The sequence below is a fragment of the Amblyraja radiata genome, chromosome 6 (genome assembly GCF_010909765.2).
Source record: "Amblyraja radiata isolate CabotCenter1 chromosome 6, sAmbRad1.1.pri, whole genome shotgun sequence".
In the NCBI taxonomy this organism is placed as follows: Eukaryota; Metazoa; Chordata; class Chondrichthyes; order Rajiformes; family Rajidae; genus Amblyraja; species Amblyraja radiata.
This window is the reverse complement of record NC_045961.1, coordinates 46,991,292-47,011,911: the sequence shown is the minus strand read 5'-3', so window position 1 is coordinate 47,011,911 and position 20,620 is coordinate 46,991,292. Positions and strand designations below refer to the sequence as shown.

The following is a 20,620-nucleotide window of genomic DNA, read 5'->3' as shown; positions in this document are numbered from 1 at the left end:
CTGGGCCACCAGGTGTAAAGTTGCGGGGAGGGCAGGAGTGTTGAGAAGGAGGGGGTCGGGGATCATGCCAGCAACTCACTCACTGCTGCCGCAGCGCTCCGGGTGCAGAGCCACCACATTGTGGCCAGGGAGGGAAGTAGCTCGGGTGGCTGCCAGTGGCCGCCGGGACCGGACAGCGAAACCAGCCGCCACCTCAGCGCCTTCTGCCGACCCGCCCGCCAGCCAGCCACGGTGTCCTTCGGCACAGGCACAGGCACAACAGGTGGAGGTGGTGATTGGTGGGTAGCTACTGGGCAGAAGGCTGGCTGTTCCATCCCGGGCTCCCTCTCTCTCTCTCACTCTCTCCCCCCCATTATGTGATCTCCCTGAGCCAGGAAGTCCCCGTCCCTCAGACCTGAACCGCACAGCGCATTGTGGGACAGGCGAGGATGGAGGCTACCCCCCCCCCCGGTCCTCATTGCCTCCTTGAACCAAACCCTTGATCCTGTCCCACCAGCCTTTTTTCAAAATGTAGCAATTCAAAATGGGGGTGCATCCTTAACGCAGGTGTGTCTTCGTCGCCAGGAAATACGGTATATAAAATTCTGAAAGGTATAGATGGGGTAGATGTTCAGAACTATTACCCAGGATGGAAAAATCTAATTCTAGAGAACATAGCTTCAATGTAAAAGGGGCAAAATCTCTCGGGAACCTCATCCGCTACATGGCAGATCAACCTGTTAATTTGCAGAATCTGAGAAGACCTTTCCTGGGGCTTGGATTATCTGACCGGACGGTGGATGTAATCACTGCAGCTTGGCGGAACGGCACTAAGAAACAGTACATTTCATACATTAAACAATGGGAAGACTTTTAGGTCAATACGCATATAAGTTACGTTATGGCAGATATAGCCGATGTGTTGGAATTCCTTTCAACCTTATATTTTGACAAAAAATTGAGTTATAGCGCTATTAACACTGCTCGTAGTGCTTTGTCGTCATATTTGCTGCTGGGATCTGGACACCATTCTGTCGGCTCTCACCCATTGGTATCCAAATTTATGAGGGGTATTTTTAACAATAACCCTCCTAGGCCCAGATATAGGGAGGTATGGGACATTAATGTAGTATTAGCGCTGCTTCGCAGTTGGGCACCAGCTGCATCTTTATCTTTGGTCCAGCTCACCTATAAATTAGTCATGCTCATGGCGCTCGTTTCAGCGCAACGAGTCCAGTTGTTACAGAAATTAAGGCTGGATAAGGCAGCTATATCCAATAATAGGGTAACCTTTTATATAGATGAGCTAATTAAGCAAAGTAGATCAGTAGCTCTTGGTATATCCACCAGATCGCAGGCTATGTGTCGTTACATATATTAAAGCATATATAAAGGTTACAAAGGACCTTCGAGGCAACAAACTTGCTGTCTTCGTCAGTCATAAAAAAACACACAGAAGGGTATCGGTGCAGACCATTTCTAGATGGTTGAGACGTGTATTAGCATTCGCAGGAGTGGACACTGATGTATTTAAATCTCACTCTACCAGGGCTGCAGCCACGTCGCAGCAAGAAATATGGAAGTTCCGCTGGACCACATCCTAGCGACAGCGGGATGGGCGAATGAGCGAACTTTTCAAACATTTTATAATAAACCAATTACCAGGCATGGTTTATTTGCTAGCAAAATTTTAAGTTGTTAATTAAATCAATTGTTTATCCCTGATGTGAAGGGACCATTATTATTTCCATTAAAAGCATAGACATGTTTAAGTTGACATCATTTTTCAATGTAGTATATTTCTTCAGCCATGTCTGGTCAACTGGGGCAGTATGTCTGCATGGAAACTGGTTCACTGCATGAAACCACAGAGCTTTGAAGTCCTCTCGTAGTCACTCACGTGACCTCGATATAAAATAGGAAGATTAAACGAGAACTTACCGTTTGAAGTTTGATCTTTATGAGAAGTTGAAGTGAGGGAATATGTGCCCTCCACTCCCAACCCTACTTCTCATAAAGATCATTCGGTAGTTCTAAGCTCGTTAATCTTCCTATATCTTAGGACGGCAACTATTCTGTGGTTTCATACAGCTGCTCTAAAGTTTGACGCGCATCCGGGCTGGCGGGCTCTTCACGTAATCCCTCACTTCAACTTCTCATAAAATAAAGATCAAACTTCAAACGGTAAGTTCTCGTTTAGTCTTCCTATTCCACCTGACTATGGTGTGTTGGCCTTTGCAGATTTGTGATTTTGGATACCATCAACACTATGCTAGACACAGCCAATCTAGACCATTTTCAGTGTACTTATTCTGACATTTATACTGTTAATTCTACAAATGAGCTGAATTAATCAAGATAACATAATTTACCTCAGGTACACTTGAAGGTAGCAACAGTCCCCCGTGTGAAAAGAAAAGTGTACGTGTATCGTGACATCTGTAAACACGTTCTCAATAATGAACAACCTAAAGTACTTGGCCAAGACTCAGAAACAAAGACCAGCAATGGTAAGTAAAAAGCAGCTTTGATATTCTAAATCTATTATGTTTTTTTTAAATCGTTTCCTTAATCCACTTTATTCATTTGCCAAGAAGATAATTAGAATTCTTGATCTAATCTCTAATCTTACTTGTGGCAGTTTGTGATTCATACCCGTGGGATCTGGCATTTAGTCTTGTGGTTAAAAGTGCGCTACACATCCAGTACAGATTTCCTAGTATAGAAATAAGATATTGCAGATGATGGATTAGCAAGGAAATGAGTAACTCGGTGGCAGGCAGCATACCTGGGGAACATGGATAGTTGATGTTTCGGATCGGGACGCTCCTTCAGACTGATTGCGGGGCGGGGGGGGGGTGAAGAATGCTAGAAGATGTCCTATTATTTGATTATCAATGTTTTTTATTATTATTTTGTAGTTGCTGTTGATGAACATGGAAAAATTACGTCAATGGAAAATGTAAGCACTTCAGAGTTACAGAAAAATACCAGGGATGAAGATCGAGTAAAAAGTCACGCAGAGGATGGCCAAGCAGGATTATGCAGAAATTACAATAAAATGAATGCTGGCAAGTTAAGTGAAAGCACTGAGAAAACATCACTCATCATTGGATGTGACAAAAAATATGTGAGGCACACTTCTCAGGCACGTGATGTTCTTGCTAATGAGCAACAAGGAAATGTTTGTACTCGTGTTGAGCTGGATCATTACAAAGCAGACAATGGATTGTCATCAGATCCAAAAACCGGCCTCTCATCTTCTATTATTCATCCCCAAAATGAGCTTCAGGATCATCCAATAACCAATGGGCATGATGTTCCAACAAGATCAAATTCCGGTTGTTATTCGTTGAAGAGCAAATGCGTAAAGGAAAGAACATTGTTTGATCTCCTGGTTGAATCACAGATTCTTCCAGATATTACCAAAAAATATTCATCAAACAATATTTGCGAACCTTCACAGAGAAATGAAAGTGATTCAATCAGCAGTAGTGAGACTGTGCCATTCAGCTCAATGACAGGACAAAGAAGCCACAATATTGGTAATATGCATGTGCTGCAGCAAAATTGGTCAGATAATTTACTTGACACTTCTCAAAAAACTGACAATGCTCTCCTAATCGAAGGCAGTAAATCTGAAGCCATCCTTCTAGCTTCATCAGCTGTTCCAGTATGTATTCCACACCCTCTGCTTTCCACATATACTAACAGCAGGAGCGATGTTAATGCACTAAATCACAATGTCAGTTCTAAAAGTGGCATCGTCAGTGATTCTTTACAGATCAGTCAACTTAAACCTGGTATATCTCTTTCACAACGGAATCAACACTGTCAAGCTAGAGCTACTTCGCGTATCACAATCAATAGCAGAAAGAGGCAACAGTACCCAGGGACAGATGACACAAACATAGTTACACAGGTAAAACATAACAATGATGGTTTGCAACACCATGGACATGAGCAAGAAATGACCGATTTGTTATCAAACCCAAAAGCAGAAGCCCGTTCAGTAATTATGCTTGCTTTGAGTAAAACGAGAACGAAAACTGCCACGATAAAAAATGCTGACGTTCCATTGTCAGATGATAAAAAACAAACCTGCAAGGTCGTGGGAAGAAGCGATTCTTTACGATCAATTCAGGTAATTGGTTCACAACTGCCTACGTGTGACAGGGACACAGATGTGGTACCAGTACGTGCATCAAACAAAATAGGTGCAGCCCCGCACATGGCTGATAATGATTATTTACAAAAAGCCAAACCTGACATTGGTCACAAACTTCCAGCAGATGCAGAAAATGCACCACAACATTTAAGATCTATGGTACTTTCTAACTATAATAATGCAATACGGGGTAATCCTTTGAAATCCAACATCAAGATTGGAGGCCTTACCAAAGAAAATGAACAACCCGATTATTCCATGGCTGATGTTGCTCCTTCATCACCAAATCCAGTTTCTAAACAGATGGCCCTTTCAGATAATACATCCAAGTCACAGGATCACTGTCTAAGCAATAGTGGTATCATTGGGGACAGAAAAATTCTCAGCAATTTGCAAAGTTTGAAATCTGAAATCAGTACTCCACTTATTTCAAGTAGAGTTACGTACCAAGTGTCTCCTATGTATGTGAAGGACTATAAAAACAAACAACTCAATTATTTGCCAAACTCTAGACAGAGAGTTATTGAAGATTTTGTGCAGTACAATCAATCTGAGACGACTTGTGTATCTTCATCTTTGGATCAGATGAACAGCCAACTACATCTTGTAAATACCACAGATAGCAATGCATGTGGGTCACTGAATTCCTCACTTGACAATTACATTCACTTTGTGAATACTGGATTGAATAAGCATTTAGAAAGCTGCAGTTCTGATCCTCCATCAGGTTCACTTAATGATCCTGCTAGCACCGTACAACATTCAGCTGATGGATCGATGTCAGTGAATTCAGATTTACCATTATGTCGGCTGCTTGTCCAGGAATCTCCTGCAACTGCCACAGATATAAAGAAAAATGCACTGCCACATTATTCTCATGAAGAGCCTTGCGATCAAAATAAATCTGAAAATTTGGTTGATACATACACAGCAATCACGTCACCAAATAACTATCCAAGCAAACACTCCGTTTATCCTTCACAAAACAACCATAACATCCATGTGGAGGAAGGAGTCAATGAGTATTTGCAAAACAATTCGGAACACCAAGACAAAAGTCTCCCTTCTGAGGAATTGACTGATGTAAAAGCTACAGCAACTGACATAGAAATGAATACAGATACTCTGCAGCACAATACATCAAATACAACTCTGCATGATGTGAAATCTTATGACAGATTCGCATCTAGAATATTGCATGAAATGAATAACAAAGCCGATACGCAACTTCAGTTCCCACTCGGTGGAGATATCACAGTGGATGGGAGATGTAAAGAATATTTAGAAAATGGCAACGGTAAATTATCAACCTCTGATTCACTGACCGACTTACAACCTTTAAATTTAATGGAAAACATAACCAAGACACCCACAAGTTCCCTGTCCATTAACAATAGCTCTGTAGGTCCAGACAATGAAAAGACTGTGAAACATTGCCAATCAGAATACTACAGTGTAATTTCACTCAATGCATATCCTGCAGCATATTTCACAGAAGGTGCAACCAACGCTGTACAAAACATGTGCCCAGATAACAATGGGTTAACATTTTGTAGAAGAGCCCATGACAATAATGCACAAGACAAATCAAAACTTCAAGATTTGTTGACTGGTGATCAGTTTACCACAAATACCAATATGATTCCAACGTTTTCAATGATACCAAATAACAAGGACACGACTGATCACGAGTTATTAAATTCACCAGGTGGTTCAACCACCACTGAGGACAGAGGCAATGCAATTTTACAAAGAAGCAAAAGGCCTACACATGCAGAAACTGAGATAAACTCTTTTACCAATATTCCACAAAAAGAAATGTTACTCACTCAATTCCCACTCAATTATAACACCACTCCAGCTGCAGAAAGTATCAAAACTGTAGAAAATTACCAGTCTGCCAAAAGATGTACACTTTTGTCACAAGATGGAGTAACTGAACAACAGTCTGTTACTAATTTGGAGGAAGTGAATAAACAGTATACCCTTACAAATACTGTGCATGACAGCAAGGACACATCCCAGAAATGCCGGTCAAATATTGATGGTATAACTGTCTACAGAAGGTCTAGTAATGATTGTGATCCACCAGATGGATGTGTGATTAAGTGTACACCTTCACCACTGAATCCCAATTCAGACCAGTTGCCGCATGTAGACACTTCACTCAATAATGAACACAGTCCAACAGGTCACATCCTAAACTATGCCGGTGATGCTGTAGACTCAAAAAATGCTGACATTCATGAAAATAAAAGAGCAGATTTATCGGGGACTCTACAAATATCTCCAATAGGTACTTCACACAGCAACAAGAACAAACCATGGAACCATTCATCAATTATTGTTCGTAATGTTATGATCAAAGGAATTGATGAATTGAATGCAACTCACATAGTCCCAATACTGGATCCAGTAGCCAACCAACTGCCTTCCAATAGTTTATTTAGTTCTGTGGGTGATGTACTCAACAGTGGAACTGTTGGTGTGGAAATTGCTGTCAACAAATGTGTACAAAACAATAGTGCAAAAAACAACAAAATACCAACAGTAGATTCATTAACTGATTTGCAGACTGTCCTAACTATCACAGATACGAATACAAATATTGGGCATAATCATTTAGCAAAAGATTTTGATGTTTGTCACGAATTCCCTCTAAATTATTACACCCCTCCAGTTGCTGAAAGTATCAAAACTACAGAAGGCCTCCTTTCTGAAGAAAGATGTCCAGTGTTGTCACAAGATGGAGTAACTGAACAACAGTCTGTTACTAATTTGGACAATGACAGAGACAAGCCATTGGAACATTTATTTGACAATAGTGAAATGGAAATAAATGAGAATTTTCAGGATGACAAGCCTGAAATCAACAATGTTGTTTCACCAGTTAGCCATCACCACTCTGCTACAAGCATTACTGATATAACAAAGAATACTTTACAGCACGGTACAAGAGTAACTGACATCTACCATCATAAGAGACCCTATAACAGATTCAAATTAAACCTTTTTCAGAGAACAAAGAGTGTTTCCTCATTACCTGAAATGACGGGGCAATGGCAAACTGATAATACCTCACTCTTCAGCAACCAAGAAAAACTGAAGACTCTCCCTCCAATCAGACATAACAGCAATCTGTTGCTGAGTGATGAAAATATAGTAAAATACCAAGCAATTTCATCAAGGGATGAAGTGAATGAACAGTATACCCTTACAAATACAGCACATGACAGCAAGGACACATCCCAGAAATGCCCAACAAATATTGATGACAGAAGGTCTAGTAATGATTGTGATCCATCAGATGGATGTGAGATTAACTGTACACCAGTGGGTGATGTACTCATCAATGGAGCTGTTGGTGCAGAAATTGCAGTCAACAAATGTGTACAAAATGATACTGCAGAAACCAACAAAATAACAGTAGATTCACTAACTGACTTACAGACTATCCAAACTATCAACGTTATATATAGAAAACCTGGACATGATTATTTCGCAAAAGATTTTGATATTTGTCCTGAATTTCCACTCAATTATAGCATCAGTCAGGCTGTAGAATGTGTCAATACTACAGAAGGCCACCGATCTGAAGAAATATGTCCGGTTTTGTCTCAAAATGGAGTAACTGAACAACAGTCTGTTACTAATTTGGACAGGCCATTGGAACATTTATTGAACAGTACTGAAATGGAAATAAATGAGAATTTTCAGAAAGACGAGCCTAAAATCAACAATGATGTTTCACCAGTTATACTTCACCACTCTGCTGCAAGTGTTATTGATATCACAAAGAATACTTCACAGCACGGTACAACAAAGGTAACGGACATCTACCATCGTAGGAGACCATCAAACAGATTCAAATTAGACTTTTTACAGAGAGCAAAGAGTGTTCCTTCATCACCTGAAATGACCGAGCAATGGCAAAGTGATAATATCTTATTCTTTAGCTACCAAGAAAAACTGAAGTCTCCCCCTCAGCTCAGCCATAACATTAATCTGTTGCAGAGCGATGGAAATGTAGAAAAATGGCAAGCAGTTTCGTCAAGGGATGAAGTGAATGAACAGTATACCCTTACAAATACTGCACATGACAGCAAAGACACATCCCAGAAATGCCCTGTTGACGGTATAACTGTCAACAGACGGTCTAGTAATGATTGTGATCCACCAGATGGATGTGAGATTAAGCGTACACCTTCACCACTGAATCCAGATCCAGGACAGTTGCTTCATGTAGACACTTCACTCAATAATCAACACATGCCAACAGGTCAAGTCTTAAACACTGCTGATGATGCTGGATTCTCGAAACGTCCTGACAATCATGAAAATAAAAGAGCAGTTGCATCAGGAACTCCACAAATATCTATAAGTACAGCAGACAGTAGCAAGAACAACCCATTGAACCATTCATCAATTATTGCTGATAATGTTGTGAGCAAAGGAATTGATGAACTTAATGTAAAGTACATCCTTCCAATATTGGACTTAGTGATCATCCAACAGCCTTCCAATAGTTTATTTAGTTCTGTGGGTGATGTACTCAACAGTGGAACTGTTGGTGTGGAAATTGCTGTCAACAAATGTGTACAAAACGATAGTGCAGAAAACAACAAAATACCAACAGTAAATTCATTAACTGGTTTGCAGACTGTCCTAACTATCACAGATACGAATACAAATATTGGGCATAATCATTTAGCAAAAGATTTTGATATTTGTCACGAATTCCCTCTCAATTATAAAACCCATCCAGCTGCTGAAAGTATCAAAGCTACAGAAAGCCACCGATCTGAAGAAAGATGTCCAGTGTTGTCACAAGATGGAGTAACTGAACAACAGTCTGTTACTAATTTGGACAATGACAGAGACAAGCCATTGGAATATTTATTCGACAATAGTGAAATGGAAATAAATGAGAATTTTCAGAAAGACAAGCCTGAAATCGACAATGTTGTTTCACCAGTTAGCCATCACCACTCTGCTACAAGCATTACTGATATAACAAAGAATACTTTACAGCACGGTACAAGAGTGACTGACATCTACCATCATAAGAGACCCTATAACAGATTCAAATTAAACCTTTTTCAGAGAACAAAGAGTGTTTCCTCATTACCTGAAATGACGGGGCAATGGCAAACTGATAATACCTCACTCTTCAGCAACCAAGAAAAACTGAAGACTCTCCCTCCAATCAGACATAACAGCAATCTGTTGCTGAGTGATGAAAATATAGAAAAATACCAAGCAATTTCATCAAGGGATGAAGTGAGTGAACAGTATACCCTTACAAATACAGCACATGACAGCAAGGACACATCCCAGAAATGCCCAACAAATATTGATGACAGAAGGTCTAGTAATGATTGTGATCCATCAGATGGATGTGAGATTAACTGTACACCAGTGGGTGATGTACTCATCAATGGAGCTGTTGGTGCAGAAATTGCAGTCAACAAATGTGTACAAAATGATACTGCAGAAACCAACAAAATAACAGTAGATTCACTAACTGACTTACAGACTATCCAAACTATCAACGTTATATATAGAAAACCTGGACATGATTATTTCGCAAAAGATTTTGATATTTGTCCTGAATTTCCACTCAATTATAGCATCAGTCAGGCTGTAGAATGTGTCAATACTACAGAAGGCCACCGATCTGAAGAAATATGTCCGGTTTTGTCTCAAAATGGAGTAACTGAACAACAGTCTGTTACTAATTTGGACAGGCCATTGGAACATTTATTGAACAGTACTGAAATGGAAATAAATGAGAATTTTCAGAAAGACGAGCCTAAAATCAACAATGTTGTTTCACCAGTTATACTTCACCACTCTGCTGCAAGTGTTATTGATATCACAAAGAATACTTCACAGCACGGTACAACAAAGGTAACAGACATCTACCATCGTAGGAGACCATCAAACAGATTCAAATTAGACTTTTTACAGAGAGCAAAGAGTGTTCCTTCATCACCTGAAATGACCGAGCAATGGCAAAGTGATAATATCTTATTCTTTAGCTACCAAGAAAAACTGAAGTCTCCCCCTCAGCTCAGCCATAACATTAATCTGTTGCAGAGCGATGGAAATGTAGAAAAATGGCAAGCAGTTTCGTCAAAGGATGAAGTGAATGAACAGTATACCCTTACAAATACTGCACATGACAGCAAGGACACATCCCAGAAATGCCCTGTTGACGGTATAACTGTCAACAGATGGTCTAGTAATGATTGTGATCCACCAGATGGATGTGAGATTAAGCGTACACCTTCACCACTGAATCCAGATCCAGGACAGTTGCTTCATGTAGACACTTCACTCAATAATCAACACATGCCAACAGGTCAAGTCTTAAACACTGCTGATGATGCTAGATTCTCGAAACGTCCTGACAATCATGAAAATAAAAGAGCAGTTGTATCAGGAACTCCACAAATATCTATAAGTACAGCAGACAGTAGCAAGAACAACCCATTGAACCATTCATCGATTATTGCTGATAATGTTGTGAGCAAAGGAATTGATGAACTTAATGTAAAGTACATCCTTCCAATATTGGACTTAGTGATCATCCAACAGCCTTCCAATAGTTTATTTAGTTCTGTGGGTGATGTACCCAACAGTGGAACTGTTGGTGTGGAAATTGCTGTCAACAAATGTGTACAAAACGATAGTGCAGAAAACAACAAAATACCAACAGTAAATTCATTAACTGGTTTGCAGACTGTCCTAACTATCACAGATACGAATACAAATATTGGGCATAATCATTTAGCAAAAGATTTTGATATTTGTCACGAATTCCCTCTCAATTATAAAACCCATCCAGCTGCTGAAAGTATCAAAGCTACAGAAAGCCACCGATCTGAAGAAAGATGTCTAGTGTTGTCACAAGATGGAGTAACTGAACAACAGTCTGTTACTAATTTGGACAATGACAGAGACAAGCCATTGGAACATTTATTCGACAATAGTGAAATGGAAATAAATGAGAATTTTCAGAAAGACAAGCCTGAAATCGACAATGTTGTTTCACCAGTTAGCCATCACCACTCTGCTACAAGCATTACTGATATAACAAATAATACTTTACAGCACGGTACAAGAGTAACTGACATCTACCATCATAAGAGACCATATAACAGATTCAAATTAAACCTTTTTCAAAGAACAAAGAGTGTTTCCTCATTACCTGAAATGACGGGGCAATGGCAAACTGATAATACCTCACTCTTCAGCAACCAAGAAAAACTGAAGACTCTCCCTCCAATCAGACATAACAGCAATCTGTTGCTGAGTGATGAAAATATAGAAAAATACCAAGCAATTTCATCAAGGGATGAAGTGAGTGAACAGTATACCCTTACAAATACAGCACATGACAGCAAGGACACATCCCAGAAATGCCCAGCAAATATTGATGACAGAAGGTCTAGTAATGATTGTGATCCATCAGATGGATGTGAGATTAACTGTACACCAGTAGGTGATGTACTCATCAATGGAGCTGTTGGTGCAGAAATTGCAGTCAACAAATGTGTACAAAATGATACTGCAGAAACCAACAAAATAACAGTAGATTCACTAACTGACTTACAGACTATCCAAACTATCAACGTTATATATAGAAAACCTGGACATGATTATTTCGCAAAAGATTTTGATATCTGTCCTGAATTTCCACTCAATTATAGCATCAGTCAGGCTGTAGAATGTGTCAATACTACAGAAGGCCACCGATCTGAAGAAATATGTCCGGTTTTGTCTCAAAATGGAGTAACTGAACAACAGTCTGTTACTAATTTGGACAGGCCATTGGAACATTTATTGAACAGTACTGAAATGGAAATAAATGAGAATTTTCAGAAAGACGAGCCTAAAATCAACAATGTTGTTTCACCAGTTATACTTCACCACTCTGCTGCAAGTGTTATTGATATCACAAAGAATACTTCACAGCACGGTACAACAAAGGTAACAGACATCTACCATCGTAGGAGACCATCAAACAGATTCAAATTAGACTTTTTACAGAGAGCAAAGAGTGTTCCTTCATCACCTGAAATGACCGAGCAATGGCAAAGTGATAATATCTTATTCTTTAGCTACCAAGAAAAACTGAAGTCTCCCCCTCAGCTCAGCCATAACATTAATCTGTTGCAGAGCGATGGAAATGTAGAAAAATGGCAAGCAGTTTCGTCAAAGGATGAAGTGAATGAACAGTATACCCTTACAAATACTGCACATGACAGCAAGGACACATCCCAGAAATGCCCTGTTGACGGTATAACTGTCAACAGATGGTCTAGTAATGATTGTGATCCACCAGATGGATGTGAGATTAAGCGTACACCTTCACCACTGAATCCAGATCCAGGACAGTTGCTTCATGTAGACACTTCACTCAATAATCAACACATGCCAACAGGTCAAGTCTTAAACACTGCTGATGATGCTGGATTCTCGAAACGTCCTGACAATCAAAAAATTAAAAGAGCAGATTTATCAGGAACTCTGGAAATATCTCCTACAAGTACAGCACATAGCAACAAGAACAAATCATTGTATCAGTCATCCAATATTGCTGACACTGTTTTGAGCAAAAGAATTGATGAATTTAATGCAACCCACATTCTTCCAATGCTGCGTCCAGTGATCAGCCAAAAGCCTTCCAATAGTTCATTTAAGATGCTAAGTGATTTGCTCAACAATGGAACTGTTGGTGCAAAAATTGAGACAGCCAAAATATCAACAGTAGATTCACTAACTGGCTTTCAGACTGTCCTAACTATGACAGATATACACGAAAATCTTGGGCAAGATTATTTAACAAGAGATTTTGATATCTTTCATGATGAACTAACCAATGAGAAGTCAAATATTAAACGTTTACATAAAACAAATGATGCACTACCATCACCTAAGGCTCAGTACATTACCACTAATATAAGCAAGAATCAAGACAAGCAAGCATGTCATTCCGCATGGAGTGATGGCATTCTAATGGGCAGATCGAACAAATCAAATGCCAAAGATTGTTATTTATTGCCGACTAGCCAACAGGCTCCATCTGGTATAATTAAAAATAAGCAATCTTTGATTCATTCGGCATTGAGAAGCGACTTTGAAATGAACGTAGCAGATGTCAAGAATGTAACAAATGGTCAATTGCAAAACAGAGACGCCTTATTGCAGTCACCAACTGGGCTAAAGTATTCTTCAGACACTACATGTCGCAACAATATTCAATTTCAGAATTCCTCTCCAAAGAAGGATATGTGTTCGAGGAAAAGCATTGGCATTAAATCAACAAATGACACTAACCTTGCATTACCAGATCTTCTGACTGAGCAAGAATCTCCCGATGATCTCACTTACAACAAGAGCAATAAATATTTGAATGAGCCAATGGAAGATAGAGATGCCACTTTGGATCGAAGGTGGAAGGATATTTGTGCAAAAACAGAGAAGTATTTAATCAGTAGCGGTTCTACACCACCTGATTCACCACCTGGTCAGTCTCCACAAAATAAATACATCCGCAAGAATTATTCAACAGATAGTTGTGACATTTCTCCACAGGACATTGACGTGGTAAAAGAAAATAAAAAAGTATTCAGATACAGGCGAAAATCATTCCCGGGACGAATGTTGGAGTATGGGAGATCAGGAACATGCACAACTAATATACATACATTTAACTCCTTACAGCACTGTTATCTAAAAAAACAAATTGGTTCAGAATTCATAGAGATTAATGACTTACATAACAGATTAAATACCAATAGTGATTTCTCTCAACACAGGGTAAATTCAATTAGTACTGACAAAGATGATAATTCCTCTGTAAACAATAATGACCAGACAGGAGCAGCCAGATTCTCAAATTATTCCAGGTTTAAAAGCTCCCAGATATCCCAATCTCACAATGTACAAAACAGATATGGCCATCTCTTTAGGCCAACATGTCTGAAAGATATTAATTCACATTGCAATCTACTTTCTCAACCAGATCAGGAAAATGTATTATCCACCAACATCAGGCATGAACCTAAACTAACTACTCAAAAGAGACAAGCTGTGCCCTTCCCTTCCTTTTTAAGTTATACAAAACGTAGCAGACTTTATGGATCTTATCCTGATCTGTCCTTTTGTAACAGGAATGAATTTAATTATAACATCTGTTCTTCGTACCATGATAGGCAAGACAATGACGAATTAATAAATAGAAATGAAGACAAAAGCAATATTTCTAAAAAGGAAGCAGTAAAAAAGGATACATACCTGGAGAACAAGAAACATGGGAGAGAGTGTAAACCTGAATTTCACAAGAAAGCTGCTTCTCGAAGCATTGAGGATGTTTTTGATCCATTCCCCAGTGAAGTAACACAGGATCTAGGGATGGATGATGAGACCGTGACGAACAATGAGTATTTTCCAGTGGATATAAAAATGTTCTGGCCGAAGGAAAACCCCACAGATATAATAAGACTGCTCAGTTCAACGTCCACTGGGAGTAAAATGTCAGAGGAGAGTCTCTCCCCACAGTCACATCGTGTACCAGCTGAAATTTGGAAACCAAACCTGTCCTGTTATTCAGAAACAGACTCAGACACCACGACTGATGATGAGTATTTCTTGGATTGTAATGAAACTGCAAAAGAATCTGCATTATAATACCCTTCACCACACATAAGACTGAATGGAGAAGTGTTTTACTGATTTGAAACAAATCATGGTGTATGGCCACCTAATGCTTTGATGACCATGGACATCTTACTATGTGATTTTATGCTGTTAGATTTGACTGAAATGCTAAGTAACATTGCTATTACCTACTCTCCATAAGTATTTTCAAAACTTATAACATAGCCACTTGTTTTGGCATACTTCCAAAAAAAGGCAGACAAAAATATTGGAGAAACTCAGCGGATGTGGCAGCATCTATGGAGCGAAGGAAATAGGCGACATTTTGGGTCGAGACCCTTCTCCAGGCAATCACTTGTACTGTTACAAACATTTGAAATTCACTTACACATATTTGGATGAATTTATATTTAAGCCAGTAATTGCCTGCTATCTTAAGGACTGCTTGGGAGGTGTTCTTTCATCAGGTTTCTGATGCAGGATCACATCTGAAAATTTTACATAGATTTCCCTCTTGTACATACAGTTCTGTTATGCAGTTCCAGTCCTTTATGTTTTCATTTGAGTTTTCTAATTTTATTGTTGGAAGCTCGTCCTTCATACATTAAATTTTGTGAGCAATTGTTGAGTTCAAAAGATAGGCGCAAAATGCTGGAGTAACTCAGTGGGTCAGGCATCTCTGGCGGAAAAGAATAGGTGACATTTCAGGTCGAAACCCTTCACATTGATAGGAAAGGTTTAGAGGAATGTGGGGCAAATGGTGGGACTAGTGTAGACGGGACATCTTGGTCAGGATGTGCAAGTTGGGTCATAGGTCCTGTTGCGATACTGTATGATTCCATGACTATATATAAGTGAGGAGATAGTCCCAATATTTTCCAATGAAACATGTTCCTTGTTTGATCATGGATTTTACGTTATAACCTACACCTGTCCATCAAATAAATATTAAAGGTACGCAAAAATGCTGGAGAAACTCAGCGGGTGCAGCAACATCTATGGAGCGAAGGAAATAGGCGACGTATCAGGCCGAAACCCTTCTTCAGACTGAAGGGTCTCCAGCATTTTTGTGTACCTTCGATCTTCCAGCATCTGCAGTTCCTTCTTGAACAAATAAATATTAAAATAGTCTTATAAGAAATTATGCTTCCATTAAAATAATGCAATAATTTTGCATTTGCAAGCATTCCCAATTATTTGGGTTCCACCCAAAGAATAAATGCTAGGAAGGTCAACCCCAGTCATGTAGCACTAAAAGCACAAAGTAGTTTAGTTTATTATAGTCACGTGTACCGGTGTACAGTCAAGAGCTTTTTATTTGTTGCCAAACATATAGAAGTAGCAATTGGATAATATACCTGGGTACTGAAATTAGATTCTTAAATTTATAATGAATGTGAATTTAGGAAGCGGTATAGATTGTAACTGCCACTATATAAAGCTGTTAGTGATACCAACCAGAGTCTGTATTTTTAGGCAATACAATAAGCACAATTTGTCAAAGTGTATACTTCCCTCCACTTATAGTAACTCCTCCAGCAGTTCTTTGCTGGAAAAAAAAGTTTGCTAATTTGTACAGTATATTGAGAGTATGAATGTAATTAGAAAACCCGTGTAAATGTAATGAATTTATATGAAACAATTTGAGGCTTTTATTTGTAATATATTTAAATGTATGAGAAATATAGATGTTAAAATGTCTTGAATGCTAATTTGAATGAATAATAAATTAGAAAGAAAGAACATGCATGTGTCAAACAAAGTTCATGATCTCTAATCCTTTCTTATCCATGCAATTGTAATTGTAATTGTAACTAATTTATTAGCCAAGTATGTAAATATACAAGGAATTTGATTTGCCAACAGTCATACAAAAAAGCAACAAGATACATAACCACGTAAAATTAAACATGACTTAAACAGCCACCACAACGGCGTGTGAGAATTCCCAGGGCACACAGCAAAAGCGAACACCCACAGCCATCCATTCAATATCCGGACCACATGCACGCTCCTTCACCGTGATGTGACCAGAGTTGTACCGACCGCTGTCACTCTAGCTGCAGCCCCTGTCCGCCCGAACAGTCAGAAAGCCATCCACACTCACACTAGACTCCTGGACGTCCTCTTGGAGCCATGTCCCTGCAAACACCGAGATCACGGCACTCCCTCCGAGTCCTCACTAGCGCAGGCTGCACGTCCATCTTATTTTTCCGGCAACCTCGCATTCCCCACTGTGGGGAATTATTATTCATTCAAATTAGCATTCAAGACAATCGGTGCGATCAAAGCTCCCGCAGTCGGCGATCAAAGCTCCCATGATCGGAGCGGTCCAAGCTCCCGTGATCGGAGCGGTCCAAGCTCCTGTGGTTGGAGCTCCCGCAGTCGATCCCTAACAAAGCCAGCTCCACGATGTTAAACCTGCAGTGCAGAGAGAGATATACGATGTAAAAGTCGCCTCGGTCGAGGAAAGATATAAAATACATCCCCCCCCCCCCCCCACCCTCACATAATACAAAAACTAAAGATACACTAAAAATATTCAAGTAACACAGTAACAAAAGAAGAAAAATACGAGACAGGCTGTTGGCACGGCACCCATATAAAATGTTGTTCTAGTAGCTGCCGCAACTAATTCCTTTAGCAACACGTTCCATATGCCCTTTGTGGAAAATGTTGCCCCTCAGGTTCTTATAAAATCTTAGGTACACAAAAATGCTGGAGAAACTCAGCGGGTGCAGCAGCATCTATGGAGCGAAGGAAATAGGCGACGTTTCGGGCCGAAACCCTTCTTCAGACTGATGGGGGGTGGGGGGGAGAAGGAAGGAAAAAGGGAGGAGGAGGAGCCCGAGGGCGGGGGGATGGGAGGAGACAGATCGAGGGTTAAGGAAGGGGAGGAGACAGCAAGGGCTAGCAAAACTGGGAGAATTCAACGTTCATGCCATCCGGACGCAAGCAACCCAGGCGGAATATGAGGTGCTGTTCCTCCAATTTCCGGTGTTGCTCACTCTGGCAATGGAGGAGACCCAGGACAGAGAGGTCGGATTGGGAACGGGAGGGGGAGTTGAAGTGCTGAGCCACCGGGAGTTCAGGTAGGTTATTGCGGACTGAGCGGAGGTGTTCGGCGAAACGATCGTCCAACCTCCGCATAGTCTCCCCGATGTAAATCAGCTGACATCTAGAGCAGCGGATGCAGTAGATGAGGTTGGAGGAGATACAGGTGAACCTTTGTCGCACCTGGAACGACTGCTTGGGTCCTTGAATGGAGTCGAGGGGGGAGGTGAAGGGACAGGTGTTGCATTTCTTGCGGTTGCAACGGAAAGTGCCCGGGGAGGGGGTGGTACGGGAGGGAAGGGAAGAATTGACAAGGGAGTTGCGGAGGGAGCGGTCTTTGCGGAAGGCAGACATAAGGGGAGATGGGAAGATGTGGCGAGTGGTGGGGTCACGTTGGAGGTGGCGGAAATGGCGAAGGATTATTTGTTGCATTTGCCGGCTGGTGGGGTGAAAGGTGAGGACTAGGGGGACTCTGCCCTTGTTGCGAGTGCGGGGATGGGGAGAGAGAGCAGTGTTGTGGGGTATGGATGAGACCCTGGTGCGAGCCTCATCTATGGTGGCAGAGGGGAATCCCCGTTCCCTGAAGAACGAGGACATTTCCGATGCCCTGGTGTGGAACGTCTCATCCTGGGAGTAGATGCGGCGTAGGCGGAGGAATTGGGAGTAGGGGATGGAGTCTTTACAGGGGGCAGGGTGGGAAGACGTGTAGTCCAGATAGCCATGTGAGTCAGTTGGTTTGTAGTGTATGTCGGTCAGAAGTCTGTCCCCTGCGATGGAGATGGTGAGGTCAAGGAATGGTAGGGAAGTGTCGGAAATGGTCCAGGTGTATTGGAGTGCCGGATGGAAGTTGGTGGTGAAGTGGATGAAGTCAGTCAGTTGTGTGTGGGTGCAGGAGGTGGCCCCAAAGCAGTCGTCAATGTAACGGAGGTAGAGGTCGGGGATGGGGCCCTGGTACGTATTGAACAAGGATTGTTCAACGTACCCGACAAAGAGGAAGGCGGAGCTGGGACCCATGCGTGTGCCCATAGCTACGCCTTGTGTTTGGAGGAAATGGGAGGAGTCAAACGTAAAGTTGTTGAGGGTGAGGACCAACTCCGCTAGGCGGAGGAGGGTGTCAGTGGCTGGGTATAGGTTGCTCCTCTGGTCGAGGAAGAACCGGAGGGCTTTGAGGCCATCCTGATATAAAATCTTTCCTCTTTCTTAAACCTATGTCCCAAGGTTCTTGATTCTCCTACTCTGGATACGATTCTGTGCATTACTCTATCTATTTCCCTCATGATCTCATACACGTCCATAAGATCACCCCTCATCCTCCTGCACTCCAAGGAATATAGTCCTAGCCTGCCCACCTCTCCCTATAGCTCAGGCCGTCAAATCATGGCAATATCCTCATAAATCTCTGCACTCTTTGCATCTTAACACGTTCCTTCTATAAAAGGGTGACCGAAACTGAATACGTCTCTAAATGTGGCCTCAGTAATGTCTTGTACAAAGATATGTACAATGTTAGGAACAGGGCTATGGTGTTTACATGTAGATTCTTGCAATTAGACAGATTATGCAGTTGCCCTCAAGTGCAACTTAAGATGTTGACCATTGCTGTCTTAAATTTGTAATTGTAATTAATTTTTATCCAAGTATGTAAAAACATACAGTACAAAGAAATTGATTTGACATACAGTCATACCAAAAAAGCAACAAGACACACAACTACATAAAAATTAACATAAACATCCACCACAGCGCACAGTTAACATAAACATCCACCACATGCAATAACGTATTATCTTCTTCCCTCCTTTCCTCCCGCGGTCGGGGCAGTTGAACAATCTGCAGACGGGGCGATCGCAGCTCCCGCGTCAGGGCGATCGAAGCTTCCGCGATCGGGGGCGGTTAGAGCTCCCAAAGTCCATCCATAACCAAGGGACGGCGAGCTCCACAATGTTAAGTCCGCATGCTCACGCGGTTGGAGCTCCCAGGTCGATCCTCAGCAAAGGGACCGCCAGCTCCACGATGTTAGGCCGCAGTGCAGACGGAGATACGATATGGCAAAAGTCGTATCTCCGTGGAAGAAAAAGATTAAAAAAAAGTTTCCCCCACACAATACAAAATTAAAGATACACTAAAACATACATTTAACAACAGACTAAACAACAAAAGAAGAAAAGGACGAGAGAGACAGTTGGCGAGGCTGCCATCATACAGCTCCCTCCGGTGGTAAAGAGATGCAAGAGACTGCAGATGATGACATTTGGATCAAAAAAGTCAAACTAATCAAATCAAAAGAACTCAACAGGTCAGGCAGCATCTGTGGAGGCAAAAGGATGTTTCATCTGATGTATGTGATTTGACCCAGAAATATTTGCCAGCATAATCTAACCTAGGTTAAGTTACTTTACAGTTAAATTTACCCATGAAAGCTCAGCACTAATAGACACATATAAGATTATAATGTATTTACTCCCCTATCGGTTTCTTAATCATTTGTTGCATGATTATCTGAAACCCTCCCCATCCCAAGGCTTAAACCCCTGTCCCACAGTACGAGTTCATTCCAAGAGTTCTCCCGAGTTTGCCCTGTTTCGAATTCGTAGCTTTATGGTAATGGGCACTCGTCGGTACTCAGGGCTCTCGTGGACATTTTACATCATGTTGAACATTCATTTTCCGTGCTTACCATGAGTTTGGGAGTGCTCTTGGAATGAACTCGCACCGTGGGACAGGGCTATTAACATGCTTCTGAGCAACATT

The 20,620-nt window shown here is 41.0% G+C and overlaps 2 protein-coding genes across 3 annotated transcripts in view; both read left to right on the top strand.

Moving 5' to 3' along the window:
• The window catches only part of exph5 (exophilin 5), a 31,721-nt gene extending 29,277 nt beyond the window's left edge, over positions 1-2,444 (top strand). Inside the window, exon 4 of the mRNA XM_033022707.1 lies at positions 2,357-2,444. Coding sequence (XP_032878598.1) covers positions 2,357-2,366 — 10 coding nt within the window. The 3' untranslated portion in view covers positions 2,367-2,444. The remainder of the gene's footprint in view (positions 1-2,356) is intronic.
• An 8,219-nt stretch (positions 2,445-10,663) lies between these two features.
• LOC116974348 lies at positions 10,664-20,403 on the top strand. 2 transcript variants are annotated; one of them, XR_004412340.1, is made up of 2 exons: positions 10,664-15,483; positions 20,166-20,403. XR_004412340.1 is itself a non-coding variant. In XM_033022706.1 (2 exons), the coding sequence occupies exon 2, from the start codon at positions 12,011-12,013 to the stop codon at positions 14,843-14,845; it is 2,835 nt and encodes a 944-aa protein (XP_032878597.1). In that variant the 5' UTR covers positions 10,664-11,115; positions 11,980-12,010; the 3' UTR covers positions 14,846-15,863. The 2 variants fall into 2 exon arrangements, 1 of the variants encoding a protein (XP_032878597.1); XM_033022706.1 differs by lacking the exon at positions 20,166-20,403 and having other exon boundaries at positions 10,664-11,115; positions 11,980-15,863.
• Positions 20,404-20,620: the final 217 nt, after the last annotated feature.

What these genes read in the sequence shown, in the direction of transcription:
- LOC116974348 (XM_033022706.1), top strand. Translation starts at nt 12,011, where the DNA reads ATGGAAATAAATGAGAATTTTCAGAAAGACGAGCCTAAAATCAACAAT.